Below are 27,076 nucleotides of genomic sequence, written 5' to 3'. Positions count from 1 at the left end.
ATACAAGACATTTTTGTGACTGACCTTGTTGTGCTGTGCTCACTTGAACAGGAAAGTGGTGTGGCGGTCCTTCGTGGGCAAATTCAAACTTTGTCATCAAAGTCTGGGATTCTCTGGATTTATGGTGCTTTCAAGACAACTGGGAACATGGGGTGAAAAAATGTTGAATCATGATGACGTCAGTGATCTTCAGGTCGTAGCTCTAGAAAGAGGCCCGAGTTCACGATTTACAATGCCGAGTTGGATGAAAGTTAAAAACGCATTTTCCCAGTCGGGACTCGTTTTTCCCGAGTTCCCATTTGTCTTGAAATCACTAAAGTCAGATTTTGCAGTTCCGAGTTTACAGTTGTTTTGAGTGCGGCACAAGTCATGCTTCATTGACAGCATGGCCAACGTTGAATGTTTGTCATTTTAAACTAGGAAAAGATACCATTAATCTTAGACTTGGGACCACACAGCCACTCCACTGAATAGCAGGCCAATGATTGCTTTGCAATGCTTGCAGTTAGCCATTGATTCCTTCCAAACCACTCATTGTTGAATTTGCGATTTATAACTTGTTGTGTAATATTTATGTCCAATGGCCGATGAGCACCAATACGTTTTATATATAATTTCTCTCCATTATTTCTCTTCATTTGACAAGGATTTAAAAGGATTTGCCAGTGGATTGTCGACTTGATTGATGATGATGACTGCTAGCTAAGATTTTGAAAGTATGATGTTGACATGATCAGTCCAATCAAAGCTACTGTAGATATAACGTGATTTGATGTCATTCTTATCTGTCCAATGACCTTGAGCCTTCTTGGGCGGGCACTTCGAATGTAACTACAGTATATCGCAGCACCCAAGGGGCTTGAATTCTCGAGGTCTACCCTTAGACTTGGAGGTGACGTAGTGTCCCCATGAGTGACAGGCTCTGCCCCACCTGCCCTAAATGACGGGTCGCCACTGGTCATTGTAATTCATTACCATGTTTTCCTCGCTAAACTATGTAGAATATTGGCCTATTGGAAACTATAACTCCCTACTACATCGCACAGTTCGGGCTTGATCTGATTTATTGCTAGAGAAACTGCGTAATGTGTGCATTAAGCTCACAGACATTTTTTCAATAATGTTTAAATAATTTACCCATTGGTAAAAAAATTAAAAAGAACCAGCATTTCAGTTAATCGTTCAGCACTACAAGAAACACACAACCAGTACGTACAATAATTGATTATTCACTACTTACAGGGTCCCTCTGTCCTTCAGTTACTAATCCACACTCAAGGATTGTCTCTCTCTTCTCCTTTGGAGGGATCCACACACAGAGAGCTCTGCTACAGCCCCCACTGTCTCCTCCTCTTCTCCTCTGTGGCTAGTGTTGCTTTTAGACCCAGGCTGCCTCACTACGCCCAATATTCTCACCCAGATAGTCCCTCGAAAGAGTCTTGTCTATATTACAGGAGATGGAACGGAGCAACCGATCCTGAGGCTGACCTTTGGGGTTAGAGGCGTTTATATGTGTGTGTGTCCAGTGTCTGCCAGCTGTCTGTGGTAGAGACTGCAGATTCGGATACTTAGGCATTCTCTGTTAGAGGAGATGGATGTTCTTTGACCACACCCTGCTCCCTGCCCGCCCACCTGCCCGGCCAACATCTAAACAACAGCTACTCTAATGTGGCTACCTGCGCTACTTGTTACTTACTGTTGTTGTTAGGAGCAGGCAAATTGCAAATAGCTTGATGTTAGGGTCATGAGGACATCTCTCTCTCTGTCTCTCTCTGTCTATTTATATGCCAGAACTAAATGCGATTCTGTTGTACGTTGCCATTTCCTCCATCATGACTGTATCTAGTGTTTAGTTTACTGGAGGCTTCCCACAAAGTGATATGAACATCCATTGTGCTCCATTTAAGTGAACTAGAGGAGACCAGAGATTTTAAGAGATTCTCAAGGCCCAGTGTTGAGAGGTGTGTGTCTGAGGTAAACTGTTGCTGTGGCTCTGCACTGCTGAATATGCCTCCTGAGATAACGCTCTCTTGAAACGAGTTAAGAAAGCAGAAAGCTTTGAATAGATGTAGGCTTTAGCTAGAGATAGGAGAGGAGCGGCAGCATTGGGGATGAATCATGCTCGGCTAGCTGGGAAAAGCTTATTGAGAATCACTCTCTGCCTCCCTGTGCCAGAGGAACAGCACAGACTTGACAGTATCTGCGAGGTACATCTCAACCGATCAGTGTTTTTCTGCCCGAAGCAAATGTGGTGACAGGTGTTGCAGTCGGCTGCGCCGAGTCGGTACCACCCTCAGAATAACACTGGAGGGGGGATAGGGGAACAGGTACAGAAGGACCTTAAGGCGCAGACATAAATACAGACAGGGGTCAATGGGCATCAGGTGTCCATGTGTCAGCCTGACCACCCCACCACACTCCTGCTTCTCTCAGCCTCATATGAAACTTTTAGAAGGCTTCAATAACAGAGGCTGTATACACACAGACTGGTCAAGTGGTCTCCCAAACAGCAGTGATAAAATATTAATAGATTCCAGCACCATATGCATGCTAATCTGGACAACGTCTCTCTTCATCCACCCAGGATTTGAAACTTTATTTTTTAAATTGAACTAGACAAGTCATATAAGAACATATTCTTATTTACAATGATAGCCTGAGAACAGTTGGTTAACTGCCTTGTTCAGGGGCAGAATAACAGATTTTTACCTTGTCAGCTCAGGATTTGATTTTGCAACCTCTTGGTTACTGGCCCAACACTCTAACCACTAGGCTACCTGCCACCCCAGAAAGAAAGAAAAGATCTACAGAAAAGATCTGCTTGCCAGGCTCTGAAAGGATGAGAGAAAACATCCAGTGTTTGTCATTGAGCACTCAATTTTTTATTAAAGCACTTTTTATTAAAGCAACAGGAAAGGTGTTGAATGCAATGGCTAATTTGATTTAAGCCAAGTTGAAAATAAATATAAAATTACAGTTTGTGTTTGTTTGCTGTTCTTTCCTGTGCTTATCTGTTTGGCACACAGCTCCCTATCTGTTTGCTCTGTGTGTGCATCTCAGCACACACAGAGCAGACTGCTGAGGAGAAAGCACATCAAACTCATGGCTTAATGACTCAAAAACAGTAGTGTTGACGACAGCAGAAAACAATGGTAACTTTATCATCATCCCCATCGCCTGTCTTTCAGCACAAGCCAGACTTGTTATCTTATCACTCTGCTGGAAATACTGAACAAATCACCTTGAGCTAAAGACAGAGAGAGAGAGCGAGAGAGAGAGAGAGAGTGAGCAAGAGAGCGAGAGAATGTTTACTCTGTTGGTTGTTGGTGTCATTTGAACAGAAGTGTTGATGTTCTCCATATTGGCCACAGATGGATTAGCATCTTACCCTCTCTTCAGCCGTGTGTGTGTGTGTGTGTGTGTGTGTGTGTGTGTGTGTGTGTGTGTGTGTGTGTGTGTGTGTGTGTGTGTGTGTGTGTCCTCTGAGACATTTGCTACTACACCAGCCATGACCAGCCATCCACCTCAGTGTGAGCTACTCCCACACCTTGTCTGGTCAGAGGTAGCTGTGGTGTGGGATGCTGTTTTAATAATGACATATTCTGCTCATCTATCATTTATAGAACTGCACCTCCTCAAGTTTCTGTCCTGGCATGGCTGTCATTATCATTCTCATCACATATTCATAGTACTGTCCTTCCTCCCACAACAGCAAGCTTTTGTCTAGTTACCCTTAGCAACACTGTTCTCTTAATTATGAAGCGGTTTTGAACGGTTTACAGGAGGTACAGGACAATCTGTCTATCTGTCCTTGGCTTTGTTATTCGTCTTTGACTTTGGAATATCAATCAGAGACTGCTAAGATGGAGAAGAGACACTTGGTTTTACAGTCTGTGAAGCCGTCAAAAAGAAAGACAAAGTCAATAGCTGCACAACTTTGGCTTTGAAGCCAACATGAACTGTTTTGAGTAGTTCTGAGTTGACCTGCTGGCTGATGTCTCCTGAATTGTTTTGTGTCTCTCTCCATCAGATGCACCACATTGCATTATAACCCAGATCTGCCCTCCACCTCCATCGTCATCACTTTCCACAACGAGGCCCGCTCCACTCTGCTACGGACCATCAGGAGGTAAGAGAACCCTCTGCCCTATTACCAGTGGCAATTCTAGCATGTAAATCTTGGTGGGACAAACAAAAAACTGTGATGAATGCCAAGAACGCCACGACACAACACTAAACAATACATTCATTGCACTATAACGATGACAAATGATGCCCACAAACTGTTAGGGCCTACATAAAGCTGTCCCAACAGCAGATCTTTCTTTTCGGGCACCATGGAGTGAATCCTTACCACCGCTACACCTGGACATCAGTGGAGCCTTGCCTGGCAGCAAAACAGTTCATTCAGCCTCATTTACTATTTTTTTAAACAGAGCTGATATGACTCACTTGCTTAAACAAACGTGGTTTCTACTGATGTACAAACTATGGGGACGACGAGCGGATAAGAGGTGTTCTGACAGAGTCAAATTCACGGACGACTAGTGAAGCTCAAACCAAGTTTATTCACCCACTGGGCCAAACAGCTGAAAAAGACAGACTTGTTTCCACCAGCACAAGCATTTATACCCTCCTTTAGGCGGAGTCTCCTCCTTGCACATCTAAGCACTGCATATTTGTTGCTAGGCAGAAAGTTAAGTGATGTGTGTAATAAAACTGTTCCTTCTGCCTTCATCTAACCTGATCTGAACTCAGCCCACATTCCTCACTAATCCACAGCAACCAAGTGATTCAATGACCACAACCAAGTGATTGCCTTTTCCCTCACTCAGTAACTTTCCAAACCCCTCGTTCTTATCCACCCTCCATTAAACCCCACCATATACATCCCTCATACATGTAATCATTTACTTCTAGTATGGTAAGTATTTCAAGCTAGACTCCAACAGAGGCAATCCATAATTTCGATTAAGACATTAATGAGCGAGCTAGGACGGACGTAGTCAATATAAAAATTTGTTCAGCACTTTTGAAATGTACAGCGACAGAATTCAGAACATGAGCCGTTCTTACAGTATTCTTCCTGTACTCCAAGTCAGAACCGTAGGATAAATAAAGGGGGTTTATATGCAGACAATGAAAGCTCTTACAATATTCTATGATTGAATTTCTTTAAAACATGTGCACCACCAAGTCAGAACAGTAGGCTAAGTTATGAGGAGAAAAGGGACCAAATTATTAGGGTGAGGCACATGGGCTACTAACAACTTACTACACAAGATACATTTACATTTAAGTCATTTAGCAGACGCTCTTATCCAGAGCGACTTACAAATTGGTGCATTCACCTTATGACATCCAGTGGAACAGTAGTGCATCTAAATCTTTTAAGGGGGGTGAGAGGGATTACTTTATCCTATCCTAGGTATTCCTTAAAGAGATGGGGTTTCAGGTGTCTCCGGAAGGTGGTGATTGACTCCGCTGTCCTGGCGTCGTGAGGGAGTTTGTTCCACCATTGGGGGGCCAGAGCAGCGAACAGTTTTGACTGGGCTGAGCGGGAACTGTACTTCCTCAGTGGTAGGGAGGCGAGCAGGCCAGAGGTGGATGAACGCAGTGCCCTTGTTTGGGTGTAGGGCCTGATCAGAGCCTGGAGGTACTGAGGTGCCGTTCCCCTCACAGCTCCGTAGGCAAGCACCATGGTCTTGTAGCGGATGCGAGCTTCAACTGGAAGCCAGTGGAGAGAGCGGAGGAGCGGGGTGACGTGAGAGAACTTGGGAAGGTTGAACACCAGACGGGCTGCGGCGTTCTGGATGAGTTGTAGGGGTTTAATGGCACAGGCAGGGAGCCCAGCCAACAGCGAGTTGCAGTAATCCAGACGGGAGATGACAAGTGCCTGGATTAGGACCTGCGCCACTTCCTGTGTGAGGCAGGGTCGTACTCTGCGGATGTTGTAGAGCATGAACCTACAGGAACGGGCCACCGCCTTGATGTTAGTTGAGAACGACAGGGTGTTGTCCAGGATCACGCCAAGGTTCTTAGCGCTCTGGGAGGAGGACACAATGGAGTTGTCAACCGTGATGGCGAGATCATGGAACGGGCAGTCCTTCCCCGGGAGGAAGAGCAGCTCCGTCTTGCCGAGGTTCAGCTTGAGGTGGTGATCCGTCATCCACACTGATATGTCTGCCAGACATGCAGAGATGCGATTCGCCACCTGGTCATCAGAAGGGGGAAAGGAGAAGATTAATTGTGTGTCGTCTTTATAGCAATGATAGGAGAGACCATGTGAGGTTATGACAGAGCCAAGTGACTTGGTGTATAGCGAGAATAGGAGAGGGCCTAGAACAGAGCCCTGGGGGACACCAGTGGTGAGAGCACGTGGTGTGGAGACGGATTCTCGCCACGCCACCTGGTAGGAGCGACCTGTCAGGTAGGACGCAATCCAAGCGTGGGCCGCGCCGGAGATGCCCAACTCGGAGAGGGTGGAGAGGAGGATCTGATGGTTCACAGTATCGAAGGCAGCCGATAGGTCTAGAAGGATGAGAGCAGAGGAGAGAGAGTTAGCTTTAGCAGTGCGGAGCGCCTCCGTGATACAGAGAAGAGCAGTCTCAGTTGAATGACTAGTCTTGAAACCTGACTGATTTGGATCAAGAAGGTCATTCTGAGAGAGATAGCGGGAGAGCTGGCCAAGGACGGCACGTTCAAGAGTTTTGGAGAGAAAAGAAAGAAGGGATACTGGTCTGTAGTTGTTGACATCGGAGGGATCGAGTGTAGGTTTTTTCAGAAGGGGTGCAACTCTCGCTCTCTTGAAGACGGAAGGGACGTAGCCAGCGGTCAGGGATGAGTTGATGAGCGAGGTGAGGTAAGGGAGAAGGTCTCCGGAAATGGTCTGGAGAAGAGAGGAGGGGATAGGGTCAAGCGGGCAGGTTGTTGGGCGGCCGGCCGTCACAAGACGCGATATTTCATCTGGAGAGAGAGGGGAGAAAGAGGTCAGAGCACAGGGTAGGGCAGTGTGAGCAGAACCAGCGGTGTCGTTTGACTTAGCAAACGAGGATCGGATGTCGTCGACCTTCTTTTCAAAATGGTTGACGAAGTCATCTGCAGAGAGGGAGGAGGGGGGGGGAGGAGGATTCAGGAGGGAGGAGAAGGTTGCAAAGAGCTTCCTAGGGTTAGAGGCAGATGCTTGGAATTTAGAGTGGTAGAAAGTGGCTTTAGCAGCAGAGAGAGAAGAGGAAAATGTAGAGAGGAGGGAGTGAAAGGATGTCAGGTCCGCAGGGAGGCGAGTTTTCCTCCATTTCCGCTCGGCTGCCCGGAGCCCTGTTCTGTGAGCTCGCAATGAGTCGTCGAGCCACGGAGCGGGAGGGGAGGACCGAGCCGGCCTGGAGGATAGGGGACATAGAGAGTCAAAGGATGCAGAAAGGGAGGAGAGGAGGGTTGAGGAGGCAGAATCAGGAGATAGGTTGGAGAAGGTTTGAGCAGAGGGAAGAGATGATAGGATGGAAGAGGAGAGAGTAGCGGGGGGAGAGAGAGCGAAGGTTGGGACGGCGCGATACCATCCGAGTAGGGGCAGTGTGGGAAGTGTTGGATGAGAGCGAGAGGGAAAAGGATACAAGGTAGTGGTCGGAGACTTGGAGGGGAGTTGCAATGAGGTTAGTGGAAGAACAGCATCTAGTAAAGATGAGGTCGAGCGTATTTCCTGCCTTGTGAGTAGGGGGGGAAGGTGAGAGGGTGAGGTCAAAAGAGGAGAGGAGTGGAAAGAAGGAGGCAGAGAGGAATGAGTCAAAGGTAGACGTGGGGAGGTTAAAGTCGCCCAGAACTGTGAGAGGTGAGCCGTCCTCAGGAAAGGAGCTTATCAAGGCATCAAGCTCATTGATGAACTCTCCGAGGGAACCTGGAGGGCGATAAATGATAAGGATGTTAAGCTTGAAAGGGCTGGTAACTGTGACAGCATGGAATTCAAAGGAGGCGATAGACAGATGGGTAAGGGGAGAAAGAGAGAATGACCACTTGGGAGAGATGAGGATCCCGGTGCCACACTTAGTATTACATCCTTGGCTACAGTATACTTGGCTCCCGAGTGGTGCAGCGGTCTAAGGCACTGCATCTCAGTGCAAGAGGCATCACTATAGTCCCTGGTTGAATCCAGCCTGTACCACATCTGGCTGTGATTGAGAGTCCCATAGGGCGGTGCACAATTGGTCCAGCGTCGTCCAGGTTTGGATGGGGTAGGCCGTCATTGTAAATAAGAATGTGTTTTTCATTGACTTTCCTTGTTAAATAAAACAATTAAAAGATCTCCCTGGCTGTTACATCAACGCAGGGAGTCAGAAAGCAGGTGCAGTTAGTGAGTTTACTAATAATGAACAGTACAAAATAAGAGACATGTCTGACAGTGAAACATAACCAATACTGCCTGAAGAGGGATGCTAGATAAAGGGGGAGTAATCAGGGTAGTGATGGAGTCCAGGTGTGCCTTATGATGGGGCGCAGGTGTACGTAATGATGGGTTGCCAGGACCGGTGGTTAGTAGACCGGTGACATCGAGCGCCAGAGAGGGGGAGTAGACGTGACACTGGCATATTACATCATTTATGCAGCAGCATACAATATATTTTTGGACTCAACTTGTTGTGCTCACTTGAATAGGAAGGTGGCACGGCCGTCCTTCTTGTGGGCTCTAGAAAGGGGCCCAAGTTCCCCACTTTTGGATTCCGAGTTGGATGAGTTGTTATATTCAGGAATTTCCCAGTCGATCCTAGTTTTTTGGCCAATGTATTCCAACTTTACTTTCAAAAAAATAAAGGGCCTCCCGAGTGGCGCCGCAGTCTAAGACACTGCATCGCAGTCCTAGAGGTGTCACTATAGACCCGGCTTCGATCCCTGGCTGCTGCGACTGGGAGACCCATGAGGCGGTGCACAATTGGCCCATCGTCATCCGGGTAAGGGGAGGTTTTGACCGACATGTCCTTGTCCCATCGCGCTCTAGCGACTCCTTGTGGCGGGCCGGGCGCATGCACGCTGACTTCGGTCAACAGCTTGACGGTGTTTCCTCCGACACATTGGTGCGGCTGGCTTCCGGGTTAAGCGAGCAGTGTGTCAAGAAACAGTGCGGCTTGGCAGATTAATCTACAGACATGGATGATTTACTTACCGTTGAAGTAGAGGCTAGTGTTCTGGCTGGAATCCATGCAACACTGGAATAGTTGTGTGAGAAGGTAGCAGGGCTGAGTGGGAGTTTGGAGTTTAGCCAGAGTGAAATTCTCACACTCCAAGGAGAAAACAAGGCACTCACAGCCAAGATAAAAAATCCACATGTATTGTCTACTCAGGGAAAACAGGGTGATGAAGGAGTCGCTACTAGACATACAAAGTCGTAGCATGCATGAAAATCATTTTTTTTCGGGGATTCCTGAGGACGCATCCAATAATCCAGAGGGCGCGATCACAGAATTCATGCAATGCGCCTTGAAACTTTCTATAGAGACTGTGAGCAAAGTAGCTTTCCACCGAGTACACACTTGGAGTTCGGAGCGACAAGACCAAGGGTCCCCGACCGATCATCGCAAAATTTGAACACTACCAACAAAAGGAGCTGATCAAAAGCAGAGGAAGGGAGCTTAAAGGGACCAAATTCGGTCTCAATTACCAATTTCCAAAGGAGATAAACGAACGTCGTAAGAGACTGTATCTGGTACAAAGGCAACAATGGTACAAAGGCCACAAAAATAACATACAAAACAGGCACACAAAGAAAAGCTCTGCCTGAATGACGCATAACCACTGCCTGTTACTGACCCTGGACTAGGTCACTGTCCGTTTGCTCTCAGACCTGTGCCTGACTCATAAGGACTCTCCATTTAATCCTGACACCCAAGTGCCAAACCCCTCTATTGTCTTCCCAGCCTGACCCTTGACCTTTCCCATAGCTGCCTCACCGCCACCTCACCTGTCCCTGGGTGTCAGCAGCTTGCCTCGGCAGCTTGCCTTAGCACAATGCAGGCCTCCCCTCTCCTGCCAATGTCTCCTGGAGCCGGTTCAGCTCATTACAGCTGAGTAGTCGGCAGAGACCCGGGCTGTCTCTTAATGATCACACAGAGAAGACTCCTGAGTCCTGACCACCACTCCACCGGGGAAAAAACTGTCCTGTTTATGTGTCCGCCCCAAACCTTTTTCAAAGCGCTGCAGTTTCAACCAATTAAAAGACAATCCCTCCCAGTAGGTTTTAGCCTGCCCGTCCCTTTGGGTTTTTGGATGACTTGTCTGTTTGCAACTTTTTCACAATTACTAATTTCTCCTGCAAAAAAGTTTGTAATTGTGCCTATAGCCACTCTGCAGGCTCAGGAAATAATGGTCTTTAGCTTCAGGCTCCGTCCCTTACAATAGCAATGGAAGAACACCAATGGAAGTTTGCTTTCCTGATAATGAATTAATCTACAGAACACACCGACTCTCTCTCTACGAGTGTGCCTTCCTCATTACAGTACATCTTTGTCCAGGGTAGTGTACTGTAGCACTCAGAGTCACATATCACCGCTGTTAAAGACATCCTGAGGGGGTACAGTACCAATACCCTTCCCGTGGCCCTCAGGGACGTCAGGGTGGGGTTTAATTAGCACAGTGTTTCATGGCTGCCAGCATGTTTGTGTCATCATGGTGGCCTGCCTGTCTGTAATTACACAGCCTCAGCCTCACTCAGCCCTCTGCCACATGCCGTCGCCACCAGTGATGAAGATAATAGGAAAAACAACAACAACACTAGTCTTCTGAGGTTTCTGTACATTAATAAGGTCGTCTGTGTGTTCTGGCACCTTCCTGTAAACTGAGGCTGGCTGGGGTTCATGGGCTGGTTAGACCCAGTTATACCCCCTGACACATAGCCCACCGAGGGCTCCTCAGCCTTTCTGTCTGTTAGCCTATCCCCCCCCCCCCCCTCTTACCTCAGCTTGCGCCAGAACCAAACATTGATACAGAGCAGGTTTAAAAAGCAGGCCGTGGGCCTCTCTCCTTGATTTGTGTTAGTGCTGACAGAGGCTATTACCCACAATCCAGCCCTCAGAACCCTCTGAGGTGGAGGGGGAATAGGCTGGGAGCTTGCTCTTCCAGACAGAGCTGGGAGTGATAGTTCAGGAGAGGAGATGAAGAGGAGAGATGAAGAGAGGGGACGGGGAGGATAATATGGATGTGAGAAGAGGGTAGTTTAAGGGAGGAGAGGTAGAGGGAATGAATACAGAGGATGAGAGGGGAAAGTAGAGGAGAAGAAATGAGGGGAACAATATGAAAGAGTAGTAGGAAGGACAGATCTGTCTGTGTTTTCATAGCCCCAGCAGGTAGAGAAAACTACAGGGGAAACAGTCACTGGCCACATATTGCACTGGGATGCTATATTCTAGTCATGTTTGGAGAGCGGGGCACTCTGAGTTCCAAACAGTACAAGAGCAGAAGTAGGTCATCATAACTTGTGTAAATGGCTTGCGTCCGCAATACAAACTCATGACGATCAGTACTAAACAAATCACAGAAATGAGAAAATGGTGTAGATTAGGCTATTTTTCAAATCTCACCTGTTCCTGCATGTGCCACAATGGATTTCATTGATGCTGTGTTTGGTCGTAATGTATTCCTCCTACTCATGGTTTTTCCCCCCAAATGAAAAGCCTTTTGGAATGCATCAGGAGAAACAGAAATGCATTAGGCAGTCAAAGGGCTTCTCTCCTGTGTTTGGGTGGTGAGTGTGGGCTTCAAAGTCGCTGTGCTCAAAGTGCAGAGCGGCCCCATAAACACCGCAGGAATCAATATAATGACATTCTAAGAGCGCAATGTACATTAAACACATTTCCACTGCTCTACTAACTCAGGCCTTTTGACTGTGGGTAGTAATTCTACATCATTTGTGTACCCTTAGTTCTGAAAGGAACGATTACACAACCTTGTTTTAGCATGATACCAATTCATCTCATTTGTATGCTATTGGAAAGTGTTAACTGCCCAATATTTGTCCATTTTGGGCTGTTTAAAAAAAAATGCTTTAGAAATATAAGTCTGTCAATATTTCATTTTGAGGTTATCCGACAATAAATAATATATTTTATACAGTATTCAAGTACAGTATATTCACAAACTAACTTTCAAGAACACACTTTGTTTTCTCAGTGGGTTTGATGTTTTTGTTTTAGCTCGCCTGAGGTAGAGTAATTCATGATAAGCTGTAGACCACACTATGCACCGAGAGAGTTTTCATCTATATTTTTTGAAGCTGTCAACATACCACCACAGACCGATGCTGGCACTAAGACCGCACTCTATGAGCTGTATACCGCCATAAGCAAACAGGAGAACGCTCCTCCAGAGGCGACGCTCATGGTGGCCAGGGACAGTTGAAGTCGGAAGTTTACATACACTTAGGTCGGAGTCATTAAAACTAGTTTTTTAACCACTCCACAAATTTCTTGTTAACAAAATGTAGTTTTTGACAGATTATTTCACTTATAATTCACTGTAACACAATTCTAGTGGGTCAGAAGTTAACATGCACTAAGTTGACTGTGCCTTTAAACAGCTTGGAAAATTCCAGAAAATGATGTCATGGCTTTAGAAGCTTCTGATAGGCTAATTTACATAATATGAATCAATTGGAGGTGTACCTGTGGATGTATTTCAAGGCCGACCTTCAAACTCAGTGCCTCTTTGCTTGACATCTTGGGAAAATAAAAATAAATCAGTCAAGACCTCAGAAAATAATGTATACCTCCAAAAGTCTGGTTCATTCTTGGCAGCAATTTCCAAACGCCTGAAGGTACCACGTTCATCTGTACAAACAATAGTACGCAAGTATAAACACCATGGGACCACACAGCCGTCATACCGCTCAGGAAGGAGACGCGTTCTGTCTCCTAGAGATGAACGTACTTTGGTGCGAAAAGTGCAAATCAATCCCAGACCAACAGCAAAGGACCTTGTGAAGATTCTGGAGGAAACAGAAACAAAAGTATCTATATCCACAGTAAAATGAGTCCTATATAGACATAACCTGAAAGCGCACTCAGCAAGGAAGAAGCCAGTTTCAAAACCGCCATAAAAAAGCCAGACTACGGTTTGCAACTGCACATGCGGACAAAGATCGTACTTTTTGGAGAAATGTCCTCTGGTCTGATGAAACAAAAATAGAACTGTTTGGCCATATTGACCATCGTTATGTTTGTAGGGAAAAGGGTGAGGCTTGCAAACCGAAGAACACCATCCCAACCATGAAGAACGGGGTGTCAGCATCATGTTGTGAGGGTGCTTTGCTGCAGGAGGGACTGGTGCACTTCACAAAATAGATGGCATCATGAGGCAGGAAAATTATGTGGATATATTGAAGCAACATCTCAAGAAACCAGTCAGGAAGTTAAAGCGTGGTCGCAAATGAGTCTTCCAAATGGACAATGACCCCAAGCAAACTTCCAAAGTTGTGGCAAAATGCCTTAAGGACAACAAAGTCAAGGTATTGGAGTGGCCATCACAAAGCCCTGACCTCCAATCCTATAGAAAATATGTGGAAAATATGTGGGCAGAACTGAAAAATCGTGTGCGAGCAAGGAGGTCTACAAACCTGACTGGGAAGCTTGTGGAAGTCTACCCGAAATGTTTGACCCAAGTTAAACAATTTAAAGCTAATGCTATCAAATGCTAAACTTCTGACCTACTGGGAATGTGATGAAATCCTTCTCTCAACTATTATTCTGACATTTCACATTCTTAAAATAAAGTGGTATCCTAACTGACATTAAACAGGGAATTTCCACTAGGATTAAATATCAGGAATTGTGAAAAACTGAATTTAAATGTATTTGGCTAAGGTGTATGTAAACTTCTGACTTCAACTCTACATTTAATCTCAGTTTTTCACAATTCCTGACATTTAATCCTAGTAAAAGATCACCACTTAAGGCTACTCCGCCTACATGTACACATTACCTCAATTACCTCGACACCGGTGCACCCGCACATGTACGCTGTACCGGCATCCCCTGTAAATAGCCCCACTATTGTTATTTTTTTATATTATTTATTTATTATTATTTTTTTGAATTTTACCCCTTTTTCTCCCCAATTTCGTGGTATCCAATTGTTGTAGTAGCTACTATCTTGTCTCATCGCTACAACTCCCGTACGGGCTCGGGAGAGACGAAGGTTAAAAGTCATGCGTCCTCCGATACACAACCCAACCAAGCCGCAATGCTTCTTAACACAGTGCGCATCCAACCCAGAAGCCAGCCGCACCAATGCGCCGTAGGAAACACCGTGCACCTGGCCAGCTTGGCTAGCGCACACTGCGCCCAGCCCACCAAAGGAGTCGCTGGTGCGCAATGAGACAAGGACACCCCTACTGACCAAGCCCTCCCTAACCCGGGCGACGCTAGGCCAATTGTGCATCGCCCCACGGACCTCCCGGTCGCGGCCGGTTACGACAGAGCCTGGGCGCGAACCCAGGGACTCTGATGGCACAGCTGGCGCTGCAATACAGCGCCCTTAACCACTGCGCCACCCGGGAGGCTCCGCTATTGTTATTTTACTGGTTAAGGGCTTGTAAGTGAGCATTTCACTGTAATGTCTACTACACCTGTTGTATTCAGCATATGTGACATACGATTTGATTTGAATTGATTTTGATCCTACATCAATGTTGGGCTGGACCCAGCCTTGGAACTCCCACATGAGACTCAACTCTATTGTGTTTGTACCACTGACTCACACGCTATATGACGTACTTCACATGGTTTCAAGACAACTTTAACTTCAATATCTTTCTATGAAACAGACTGTTTATAGCAAAAAGAGGTTGTAAATGCAGTCTAGACGAAATACAGTCTAGAAGTCTACAGCAATCATTCGTTTTGCTGCTGTTCTAGATATAACCCACAGGGCAATAGTCATCCACGTCCCCTGATTAGGCTGCACTTAGAGGCTGAATCAGGACTCTCTGTCTTGCTGTAAAGCTTTACCTGTTACGACCAGGAACGGATTTCTGTCAGGGGCCTTAATAAAGGCATGAGGATCCAGGGGCAGTGGATGGAACGGGATAGAGAGAGAGAGAGGGAGGAGGAGGGGAAAGGAGGAGGGGGGAATGGAGTGATGAATGGGTCCAGCATGCACAGCGACGATGGAAGAACAGACCTACGAGCCTGACAGCGCTCCAATTACTCACCCAGACAGGAGAGAGAGAGAGAGAGAGAGAGAGAGAGAGAGAGATGTGAGTGTGAGGGAGGAGGAGAGGGTAGATGCCTTGATTCAGACTGGGATTAAAGGTGAAGTAATCTGAGGGAGGTGGTGTACCTCTCCCTCCATCTCTCCTCGCCTCATCACCTGCTGTTCAGCCATGTACCCCAGGAGAGGAGAGAATATTAGAGGGAGATTTATGTGTGGTTCTTATAGTGAGAGATTCTAGTGTCAGAGGATGGTGCCAAAATGAGTGGTCCTGTATTTTCCCATACCCTTGTAATAGAAAATCATCCAAATTACATTTTGAATTACATCTCCAGAACTAATGAAATATTGTTATTTTATTTAAGCCGTAATACATTCTCAGAACGATAATGTCATTCTCCATTTTTCCAATAGAACAATTCACATAACATGGGGGGGAAAAGTAGATTTCAGTGGTTGCTGCTCTATAAAGATTGTCGTCTAAAAGAAATACAATAGTTTCTAACACTACTGCTGCTCTCTTTTTCATTTGCAGTGTGCTGAACAGGACACCAGTCCACCTGATTCACGAGATCATCCTGGTAGATGACTACAGTGGGGATGGTGGGTAGAACAGAAGAGCAGCTGTGAGCAGAGATAGATCTGATTCCAGGAGGAAATGGATTGGAGATGGATGTGATGAGCTCTCCCATTCTGGCTCAGCTGCCGGAGAAAAAGGATCAGTGATTGAAAAGATTTCCCCTGTCTCTGTCAATGTGTTTTTTACAATTGAATTCCAATTCCATGCACTGTGACGGTTTTGTGAACATTGCATCTCACCCTGCATCAAATGTTCCCTTTCAGCAAATGACTGCCTTCTACTCACCAAGTTACCCAAAGTAAAGTGTCTTCGGAATGACAGGAGAGAAGGTAACCTAGTTAGTGTGTGTGTGTGTGTGTGTGTGTGTGTGTGTGTGTGTGTGTGTGTGTGTGTGTGTGTGTGTGTGTGTGTGTGTGTGTGTGTGTGTGTGTGTGTGTGTGTGTGTGTGTGTGTGTGTGTGTGGAGAGTATTTCATCCGTGCAATATACAATTGTGTCCTCCACTTGAACACACACTTTAGAGCCCACCACCACTTGCCTTTGCCAAGCCTAAGAGGGAAGATCAGCGTTAGAGCCTCATGCAAGTGTTTTTGTGAGGAGGATGTTTCCCCGCTAGTATCCCACAGTAGATGATTTCAGGTTAGACCACAGGGAGAAGCTCAAGCACCAGCTGTGAGACAAGAGAGCAGATTCAGGGATGTGTTGACTCGAGAGGGTTGGATCTTTTTGTGTCAGACACACCGTGATCCCATCTAGACAACGTGGGAATTGTCTGTGTATCTATATAAATAGATTGATTTGATTATAGCAAGACATCAAAAGGTTGACTGGAACATAGTCTGAGCACAAATGCAACACTATTATATTGCATCTATGAGTCATGGTGCTCAAGAAACATATTTATCATGGTTATCATGTTGATGCTTCCTGTTTCACCTTTATATAACTCCACAGAGGACTTTTCTACCATGCCATACAGCACTGTTGTAATAGACTACAGTTTATACAAAAAAAATGTAAATACTAAAAAGCAGCGTGTGCTGATTGCTAGTTAAAACCCCTCTACGCTATCTGCCTCTGCTTCAGCACATTATACAGTCTGAGGTGAAATATATGTTGAAATGCTGAGATGTGAACTCAGACAGTAACGAGATGCAGATTGCTGTGCGTGGATAGAGGTGCGCAAGCCCCAGCTCTCACAGGCGTTTGAAGTTCCCCTGATCAGAGGGTTCAGCATAGAGGTAATGGCGATGAACCTCATCTCACCTCACAGGCTGACAATCTTACCTCCAAAAGACTCCAAAAGCAGCCAGTTTCACCCAATAACACCAAGGCATATGGATACTATCTTACAGCATCCACCTCACTTTACTGTATAACACAAGAAAGGGTGCAGTTTTGATCATTGTTGAAGTCTTCAGTATTTTGAAGTATTTCATTCTAGGCTAGTGCAAAATATGTTTATGTTTATTCACTGGTTGTATTCACTAGTTGTAGTTCACTACTATGCCAGCAGCATTCCACCCTGCATACCACTGCTGGCTTGCTTCTGAAGCTAAGCAGGGTTGGTCCTAGTCAGTCCCTGGATGGAAGACCAGATGCTGCTGGAAGTGGTGTTGGAGGGCCAGTAGGAAGCACACTTTCCATTGGGACACTGCCCTGTGTAGGGTGCCGTCTTTCAGATGGGACGTTTAACGGGTGTCCTGACTCTCTGAGGTCATTAAAGATCCCATGGCACTTATCATAAGAGTAGGGGTGTTAACCCTGGTGTCCTGGCTAAATTCCCAATCTGGCTCTCAAACCATCACAGTCACCTAATAATCCCCAGTTTACAATTGGCTCATTCATTCCCCTCCTCTCCCCTGTAACTATTCCCCAGGTCGTTGCTGCAAATGAGAATGTGTTCTCAGTCAACTTACCTGGTAAAATAACAAATAAATAGTTGTCATTGTATTCAGTGCAAGTATGACTGAAAGGTCATAAACCTCCTCTTGCAAACAAACCTAAAATCTAGTGTACCTTCTTGACTTGTTCTCAGCCTGGGATAGATATGAGTGGTTGCTGCCAATGGCAACGAATTGTTGGAAAATACTTTACAATTTACATACATTTAAAACATTAGCATAGACATCACAGACTTTTAAATATCTGTCTGTGTATCTATACAGTACCAGTTAAAGGTTTGGACACACCTACTCATTCCAGGGTTTTCTTTATTTTTACTATTTTTTACATTGTCGAATAATACTGAAGACATCACAATTATGAAATAACACATATGGAATCATGTAGTAACCAAAAAAGTGTTAAACAAATCAAAATACACAAAAGAGTGTGCAAAGCTGTCATCAGGGCAAAGGGTGGCTATTTGAAAAATCTAAAATAAAAAAACATTTTGATTTGTTTAAAACCTTTTTGGTTAGCACATGATTCCATGTGTTATTTCATAGTTTTGATGTCTTCACTATTATTTTACAATGTAGAAAATAGTAAAAAATAAAGAAAAACCCTGGAATAGTAGGTGTTCGAAAACATTTGACTGGTAGTGTGAATTTTATATTTGAGATTCTTCCCTTTGCCTTGATGACAGCTTTGCACACTCTTGGCATTCTCTCAACTCCTTCAAGACTGTTGGAAAAGCATTCCAGGTGAAGCTGGTTGAGAGAATGCCAAGGGTTGGCAAAGCTGTCATCAAGGCAAAGGGTGGCTACTTTGATGAATCTCAAATGTAAAAAAATATTTTGATTATCACTTTTTTGGTTACTACATGATTAAATTTGTGTTATTGCATAGTTTTGATGTCTTCACTATTATTTCTACAATGTTGTACTGTATATAAACACTTACCGGCCAGGTTGTTAGGTACTTGTACTGGGTCGGACCCCCCTTTGCCTCCAGAACAGCCTGAATTATTTGGGACATGCTACAATGTGTCGGAAATGTTCCACAGGGATGTTGGTCCATGCTGACGCAATGGCATCACGCAGTTGCTGCAGATTGGACGGCAGTACATTCATGCTACTGTACGAACAGCCCGTTCCATCTCAAAGATAATCTATTGGGTTGACGTCTTGGGACTGCGCAGGCCACTCAAGTAAACTGAACTCGCTGTCATGTTGCAAGCAATGTTTTTCCACTCTTTAAATCCCATATTGCTTCCGTAGTTAACTTCCACACAGCTCTGACATACACACTTACCCCACCAGACATGCCACCAGGGGTTTTTCACAGTCCCCAAATCCAGAACAAATTCAAGAAAGTGTACAGTATTATATAGAGCCATTATTGTATGGATCTCCGTTCCATCTCATATTGCTCAAATGAACAGCAAACCTGGTTTCAAAAAAACAGATAAAGCAACACCTCGCGGCACAACGCCTCTCCCCTATTTGACCTAGATAGTTTGTGTGTATGTATTGATATGTAGGTTACGTGTGCCTTTTGAAAATGTATGTGCTTCTGTCTTTGAGCTGTTCTTGTCTATTATTGTTCTGTATTATGTCATGTTTCATGTTTTGTGTGAACCCTAGGAAGAGTAGCTGCTACTTTTGCAACAGCTAATGGGATGCTAATAAAATACCCCCCAAAAAATACCCCCAAATTGTCCAGTGTAGGTAATCGCGTGCCCAATGGAGCCACTTGTTCTTGTTTTTAGCTGATAGGAGTGGAACCCAGTGTGGTCGTCTGCTGCAATAGCACAGCCGTGAAAAAGATCAACGAGTTGTACGTTTCGAGATGCCGTTCTGCACACCATCGTTGTACTGTGCCGCTATTTGTCTGTTTGTGGCCCGCCTTGTTTGTGGCCCGCCTTGTGGTCCGAATTGCTTGCACAATTCTTGCCATTCTCCTTTGACCTCTCACCAACGAGCTGCTTTCACCCAAAGGACTTCCGCTGAATGGATTTGTTTTAATTTGTCGCACCATTCTCGGTAAACCTTAGACACTATCGTGAGTGAAAAGCCCAGGAGGGCGGACATACTGGATCTGAGATACTGGATCCGGCGCACCTGGCACCGACGATCATACCATCTCAAAGTTGCTTAGGTCACTCGTTTTGGCCATTCTAACGTTCAATCGACCAATTAATGAATACCTCCATTGCCTGTTTACCTGCTTTAAATAACAAGCCAAGGCAATCCTAAATAATAACGTGTGAGTGTGCAGTGTGTGTTAATGTGTGTGCGTGTGTGTGTGCATCTATCAGTTACACATACATGTCAGTACATACACACAAAAGGTAGGTCACATGGGGGAGAGGCATTGTGCCGTGAGGTGTTACTTTATTTGTTTTTTGAAACCAGATTTGCACTCTATGAGATGGGAGTTCCATGCAATCATGGCTCTATATAATACTGTAAATGTTCTTGAATTTTGGGGTCTGTGGAGAAACCCCCTAGTGACATGTCTGGTGGGGTAATTGTGTCTGTTAGAGCTACTGTCACGGGATTCTTCTGTTGAAGGAGAGGCGTACCAAAACGCAGCGTGGTTATTGTGATACATCTTTATTAAAGATGAAAATAGAACAATATACAAAAACAAGAACCGTGAAAAACCGAAAACAGCCCTATCTGGTGTAACAAACACAAAGACAGGAACAATCACCCACAAAACCCAACACAAAACAGGCTACCTAAATATGGCTCCCAATCAGAGACAATGACTAACACCTGCCTCTGATTGAGAACCATCTCAGGTCCAAACACAGAAACAGACAAACACGACATCCAACATAGAATGCCCACTCAGATCACACCCTGACCAAACAAAACATAGAACATACCAAGCAAACTATGGTCAGGGTGTGACAGCTACACTGAGTGTACAAAACATTAGGAACACCTGCTCTTTCTATGACATAATCTGACCAGGGGAATCCAGGTGAAAACTCTGATCCCTTATTTATGTCACTTGTTAAATCCACTTCAATCAGTATAGATGAAGGGGAGGAGACAGGTTAAATAATGATTTTTAAGCCTTGTGACAATTGAGATATGGATTGTGTATGTGTGCAATTCAGAAGGTGAATGTGCAAGACAAAAGATTTAAGATCCTTTGAACAAGGTATGGTATTAGGTGCCATGGGCACCGGTTTGAGTGTGTGAAGAACTGCCACAATGCTGGGTCTTTCACGCTCAACAGTTTCCTGTGTGTATCAAGAATGGTCTACCACCCAAAGCACATCTAATTAAGGTTGTTCTGAGGGCAAAAGGGGTGCAACTCAATATTAGGAAGGTGTTCCTGTTTTCTTTATACACTCAGTATATGTAAGTTGATTATACAGAACATTTGTCATTTTCAACATGAGTATTTCTCACAAAAACAAGAATTGATGCAGTCAATCTCTCCTCCACTTTGAGCCAAGATAAATGGACATGCATAATGTTGGCCCTCTATGAACAAAATTGCCAAAGACTCCAGACACCCAAGTCATAGATTTTTCTCTCGGCTACTGCATTGCAAGCGGTACCAGAGCGCCAAGTCTGGGACCAAAAGGTACCTGTACAGCTTCAACCCCCAAGCCATAAGACTGCTGAACAGTTCATCAAATGGCTACACAGACTATTTACATTGACCCCTCCTTTATGATTTATGTCTTCATCTTTAAGGTGTTGCACTGTCCCCCTTGCACTGGCTCTATGCACACTCACTAGACTCTACTCACACACTCCCTCACACACACACACACACACACACACACACTTTTACACTTCACATAAGCTGCTGCTACTCTGTTTATTATATCCTCCTGATTGCCTAGTTACTTTAACCCCAACCCACATGTACATACTGTATAACCTGAATTACCTCAACTATATCAAACCCCTGCACATTAACTCGGCACTGGCAGTGTTGGAAAAAGTACTCAATTGTCATACTTCAGTAAAAGTAAAGATGCCTTAATTGAAAATTACTTAAGTAAAAGTGAAGTCACCCAGTAAAATACTACTTGAGTAAAAGTCTAAAAGTGTTTGGTTTTAAATATAATTAAGTATCAAAAGTAAAAAATAATTTCCAATTCCTTAAAGCTGCAATATGTAGCCTTTTGGGCGACCCTACCAAATGCACATAGATATGCACGTTATATATCAGTCATTCTCATTGAAAGCAAGTCTAAGAAACGGTAGATCTGTTCTATGCTCGCTATATCTATGCTTCCCATTCTTAAGTTTAGTTTTTGGTCTTTTACTGTCGGTTTAGTACACCATCTTCAAATAGCTGAAAATACAATATTTTTGGTTATGTAAAATATATTTCACAGCGGTTTAGACGGTACAATGATTCTCTACACTATACTTGCTTGTTTTGTCACATAAACTGAAATTAGGCAAACTATTAGACTTTTAGCAACCAGGAAATGGGGGAGCCAGGGGCACACTCCAACACTCATTTACATAATTTACAAGCAAAGCATTTGTGTTTCCTGAGTTCGCCAGATCAGAGGCGGTAGGGATGACCAGGGATGTTCTCTTGACAAGTGCGTGAATTTGACAATGTTCCTGTCCTGCTAAGCATTCAAAATGTAGCGAGTACTTTTGGATGTCAGTGAAAATGTATGAAGTAAAAAGTACATTATTTTCTTTAGGAATGTAGTGAAGTTACAGTAAACATTTTCAAAAATATAAATAGTAAAGTACAGATACCCCCAAAAACTATTTAAGTAGTACTTTAAAGTATTTTTTGGAGGGGTTGTGGGGATGGATGTAGGGGTGAGAAGGGTGCGGACGAGGAGGATGAGCTGAGGGGGGCGAGGTGTGGAGGGAGTTCTGGTTTTTATATATACGACAGTGTTACAGTTTAATAGAACCCATTTTGACGGGCCTCTGTCATGCTGTGATTACTCAGCAGGTTGGCCGTTGTACTGATGGATAGTCCTCCAGGCCGTTTTGCGCGTGCAGTGGTGAGGATTTTTAGAGCTCTACAATCACAGGTCTGGCTGCCAGGTCCTGCTATGTCTTGCTATCATTTTGTTTCAGACCCTGGGACTGATAGGCTTTTTCTGGCAAGTTATAAACATGCTAGTCTCTTATGCACTCTGCAGTCAGATCTGACTTTTAACGATGGAGCACATTTTAATGGAATAGGATGATGATTTTAAATCAATAGCCTTGAAATAGCTGTTCTTGTGCACGTTGTAGTGGTGAGACAGGTGTGTGAGGCATTGTGTGTAATTAGATTCCTGCTCTGCTAATGAAAAGCAGAGACCTCTAATCTCAAGACGACAACTTCCAAGGTTCCATCTACAAAACTAAGAAATGACTCTCTGACAATACCTAATCAAGTGTAAAAATCATTACAACCACAATTAGATTGTAACAAATGGTATCGTTAGGCAGTCCTCTGTTTATTCCTGGAGCCGGAGGTTTCATTACCCAGCCTCAGTGTTCCACTACAGTGTTGATGAACCTGTGTGTGTATAGGGGCCTGGGTGTAGTTAACAGTCCCCGGGGCCTCAACTCACACTCTAAATTGTAACTGGTTTGAGGCATTTAGACTTGATTGTCTTTTTAATGCTACAAACAGCAGAAGCTGTCATGCCATGTCGTCTCTATCAAGCTTTAGTAGTAAATTCTCTCTCTCTCTCTCTCTCTCTCTCTCTCTCTCTCTCTCTCTCTCTCTCTCTCTCTCTCTCGCAGCTACACAGTCAGCCTTCAACTAGCAACTGTTGAGGGGGGAGGGTGAGCTCACCCATCCAGAAAATAAAGCGTTATTGAGGATGAAATGGGATTTTTAATTGGCTGGAGTCGCGGCGCAGTGCGAAACTTACAGAGTCCTACAATTTCATACAACGACATTCTGTCCTATGTCAGAGACTATTGATTTCGCTATTTAGCCGGAAAGAATGTCCTTCAATCATTGAGACCTCTTAACAGTGTGATGTCCCATACAGACCATCATGTCTAAGGGCCGTAATTGCGTCATAAACAGACACAAATGGCCTTTTTAAGACCTCCCTTGTCTCCACGCATGAGGTGGACAATAAAGGGACATTGTGTTTGGAGTATTTGAGAGTATATTTCAGCAACATCATCTAGAGATCAGATAGTATTGGTGTTTGGGTTTAGATACAGTGGTTGGGTTTGGAGACAGACAGACAGACAGACAGACAGACACACACACACACACACACACACACACACACACACACACACACACACACAACACACACACAACAGTCGTTATGGATGAGACTGACCTTTGACCCCTCTGTCTCTGATCTCTCTCTCTCTCCAGGTCTGATCCGCTCCAGGGTACGTGGGGCAGATGCAGCGAAGGCTGGGGTCCTGACCTTCCTGGACAGTCACTGTGAGGTCAACAAGGACTGGCTGCCCCCACTGCTCCGGAGGATCAAGGAGGTACAGTAACAGTACAGGCACTGACACCTCCTACATCTACAGTAACAGTACAGGCACTGACACCTCCTACATCTACAGTAACAGTACAGGCACTGACACCTCCTACATCTACAGTAACAGTACAGGCACTGACACCTCCTACATCTACAGTAACAGTACAGGCACTGACACCTCCTACATCTACAGTAACAGTACAGACACTGACACCTCCTACATCTACAGTAACAGTACAGGCACTGACACCTCCTACATCTACAGTAACAGTAACAGGCACTGACACCTCCTACATCTACAGTAACAGTACAGGCACTGACACCTCCTACATCTACAGTAACAGTACAGGCACTGACACCTCCTACATCTACAGTAACAGTACAGGCACTGACACCTCCTACATCTACAGTAACAGTACAGACACTGACACCTCCTACATCTACAGTAACAGTACAGGCACTGACACCTCCTACATCTACAGTAACAGTACAGGCACTGACACCTCCTACATCTACAGTAACAGTACAGGCACTGACACCTCCTACATCTACAGTAACAGTACAGACACTGACACCTCCTACATCTACAGTAACAGTACAGGCACTGACACCTCCTACATCTACAGTAACAGTACAGGCACTGACACCTCCTACATCTACAGTAACAGTACAGGCACTGACACCTCCTACATCTACAGTAACAGTACAGGCACTGACACCTCCTACATCTACAGTAACAGTACAGACACTGACACCTCCTACATCTACAGTAACAGTACAGACACTGACACCTCCTACATCTACAGTAACAGTACAGACACTGACACCTCCTACATCTACAGTAACAGTACAGACACTGACACCTCCTACATCTACAGTAACAGTACAGGCACTGACACCTCATCTACATCTACAGTAACAGTACAGACACTGACACTGACACCTCCTACATCTACAGTAACAGTACATACACTGACACCTCTTACATCTACAGTAACAGTACAGGCACTGACACCTCCTACATCTACAGTAACAGTACAGGCACTGACACCTCCTACATCTACAGTAACAGTACAGGCACTGACACCTCCTACATATACAGTAACAGTACAGACAATGACACCTCCTACATCTACAGTAACAGTACAGGCACTGACACCTCCTACATCTACAGTAACAGTACAGACACTGACACCTCCTACATCTACAGTAACAGTACAGGCACTGACACCTCCTACATCTACAGTAACAGTACAGACACTGACACCTCCTACATCTACAGTAACAGTACAGGCACTGACACCTCCTACATCTACAGTAACAGTACAGACACTGACACCTCCTACATCTACAGTAACAGTACAGGCACTGACACCTCCTACATCTACAGTAACAGTACAGACACTGACACCTCCTACATCTACAGTAACAGTACAGACACTGACACCTCCTACATCTACAGTAACAGTACAGACACTGACACCTTCTACATCTACAGTAACAGTACAGACACTGACACCTTCTACATCTACAGTAACAGTACAGGCACTGACACCTCCTACATCTACAGTAACAGTACAGGCACTGACACCTCCTACATCTACAGTAACAGTACAGGCACTGACACCTCCTACATCTACAGTAACAGTACAGACACTGACACCTCCTACATCTACAGTAACAGTACAGACACTGACACCTCCTACATCTACAGTAACAGTGCAGGCACTGACACCTCCTACATCTACAGTAACAGTACAGGCACTGACACCTCCTACATCTACAGTAACAGTACAGGCACTGACACCTCCTACATCTACAGTAACAGTACAGACACTGACACCTCCTACATCTACAGTAACAGTACAGACACTGACACCTCCTACATCTACAGTAACAGTACAGACACTGACACCTCCTACATCTACAGTAACAGTACAGACACTGACACCTCCTACATCTACAGTAACAGTACAGACACTGACACCTCCTACATCTACAGTAACAGTACAGACACTGACACCTCCTACATCTACAGTAACAGTACAGGCACTGACACCTCCTACATCTACAGTAACAGTACAGACACTGATGTAACGGCAGATCTCCTCTTCGTCTGAAGAGGAGTAAGGATCGGACCAAGATGCAGTGTGGTAAGTGTCCATAATGTTTTTATTACAGACAAATGAACACTCAAACAAAAACAATAAACGATAATGTGAAATCTACAAAAAAAACGACACAGTACCGTGTGGCGACAAACACTCACACGGAAACAAACACCCACAAACCAACAGTGAAACCCAGGCTACCTAAGTATGATTCTCAATCAGAGACAGCTAACGACACCTGCCTCTGATTGAGAACCACACTAGGCCGAAATAGAAACCAAACATAGAAAAACAAACATAGACTGCCCACCCGAACTGACGCCCTGACCATACTAAATAAAGACAAAACAAAGGAAATAAAGGTCCTAGAGTAACAGTACTGTTCAGTACAGGCAGTGACACATACCTCCAACATCTAATCTGCACCTTCTGATACATCTCCCAGAATAGAAAGAAAATACACCCCATTCTCGTGTACTCATTTTCTATTATTTTTCCTAGACAGAATAAAGCTACTTGCAAACTTCAGAGAGAATAAGTCCAACCTTAAAATGCAGGTTGATGTTTATTGTCATGAGTCTTGTCATGGAGGCAGAACTAAGTGATTTCCCCTTAGATAGACCATCTGCAAAGTCAACATTTTGTATATTGTAAAAATTCAGTTAGGCATTAGGGTTACTTTGTGACTGTGCCAGTTTAGTGACCACTCTGCAGAACTGCCTCAAGAACAAGATTCACGACGAAAAATGAACTCTGATGCATATTTGTTCTTACAACATATTTCTATCAGGTGACTTAACTGTCCGTTTTTTTGTGAACTTCAATCAACAGAACCCCCCACCCTACTCTCGGA

General features: G+C 44.7%; 1 protein-coding gene across 1 annotated transcript in view; it reads left to right on the top strand.

The window, feature by feature from the left end:
* Positions 1-27,076, top strand: part of galnt14 (UDP-N-acetyl-alpha-D-galactosamine:polypeptide N-acetylgalactosaminyltransferase 14 (GalNAc-T14)) — a 125,526-nt gene that overhangs the window by 53,177 nt on the left and 45,273 nt on the right. Inside the window, exons 3-6 of the mRNA XM_029631406.2 lie at positions 4,031-4,129; positions 15,722-15,789; positions 16,030-16,095; positions 23,998-24,119. Coding sequence (XP_029487266.1) covers positions 4,031-4,129; positions 15,722-15,789; positions 16,030-16,095; positions 23,998-24,119 — 355 coding nt within the window. The remainder of the gene's footprint in view (positions 1-4,030; positions 4,130-15,721; positions 15,790-16,029; positions 16,096-23,997; positions 24,120-27,076) is intronic.

Source organism: Oncorhynchus nerka, linkage group LG24, assembly GCF_034236695.1.
Source record: "Oncorhynchus nerka isolate Pitt River linkage group LG24, Oner_Uvic_2.0, whole genome shotgun sequence".
Lineage (NCBI taxonomy): Eukaryota > Metazoa > Chordata > Actinopteri > Salmoniformes > Salmonidae > Oncorhynchus > Oncorhynchus nerka.
This window is presented reverse-complemented; position numbering and strand designations above follow the sequence as displayed.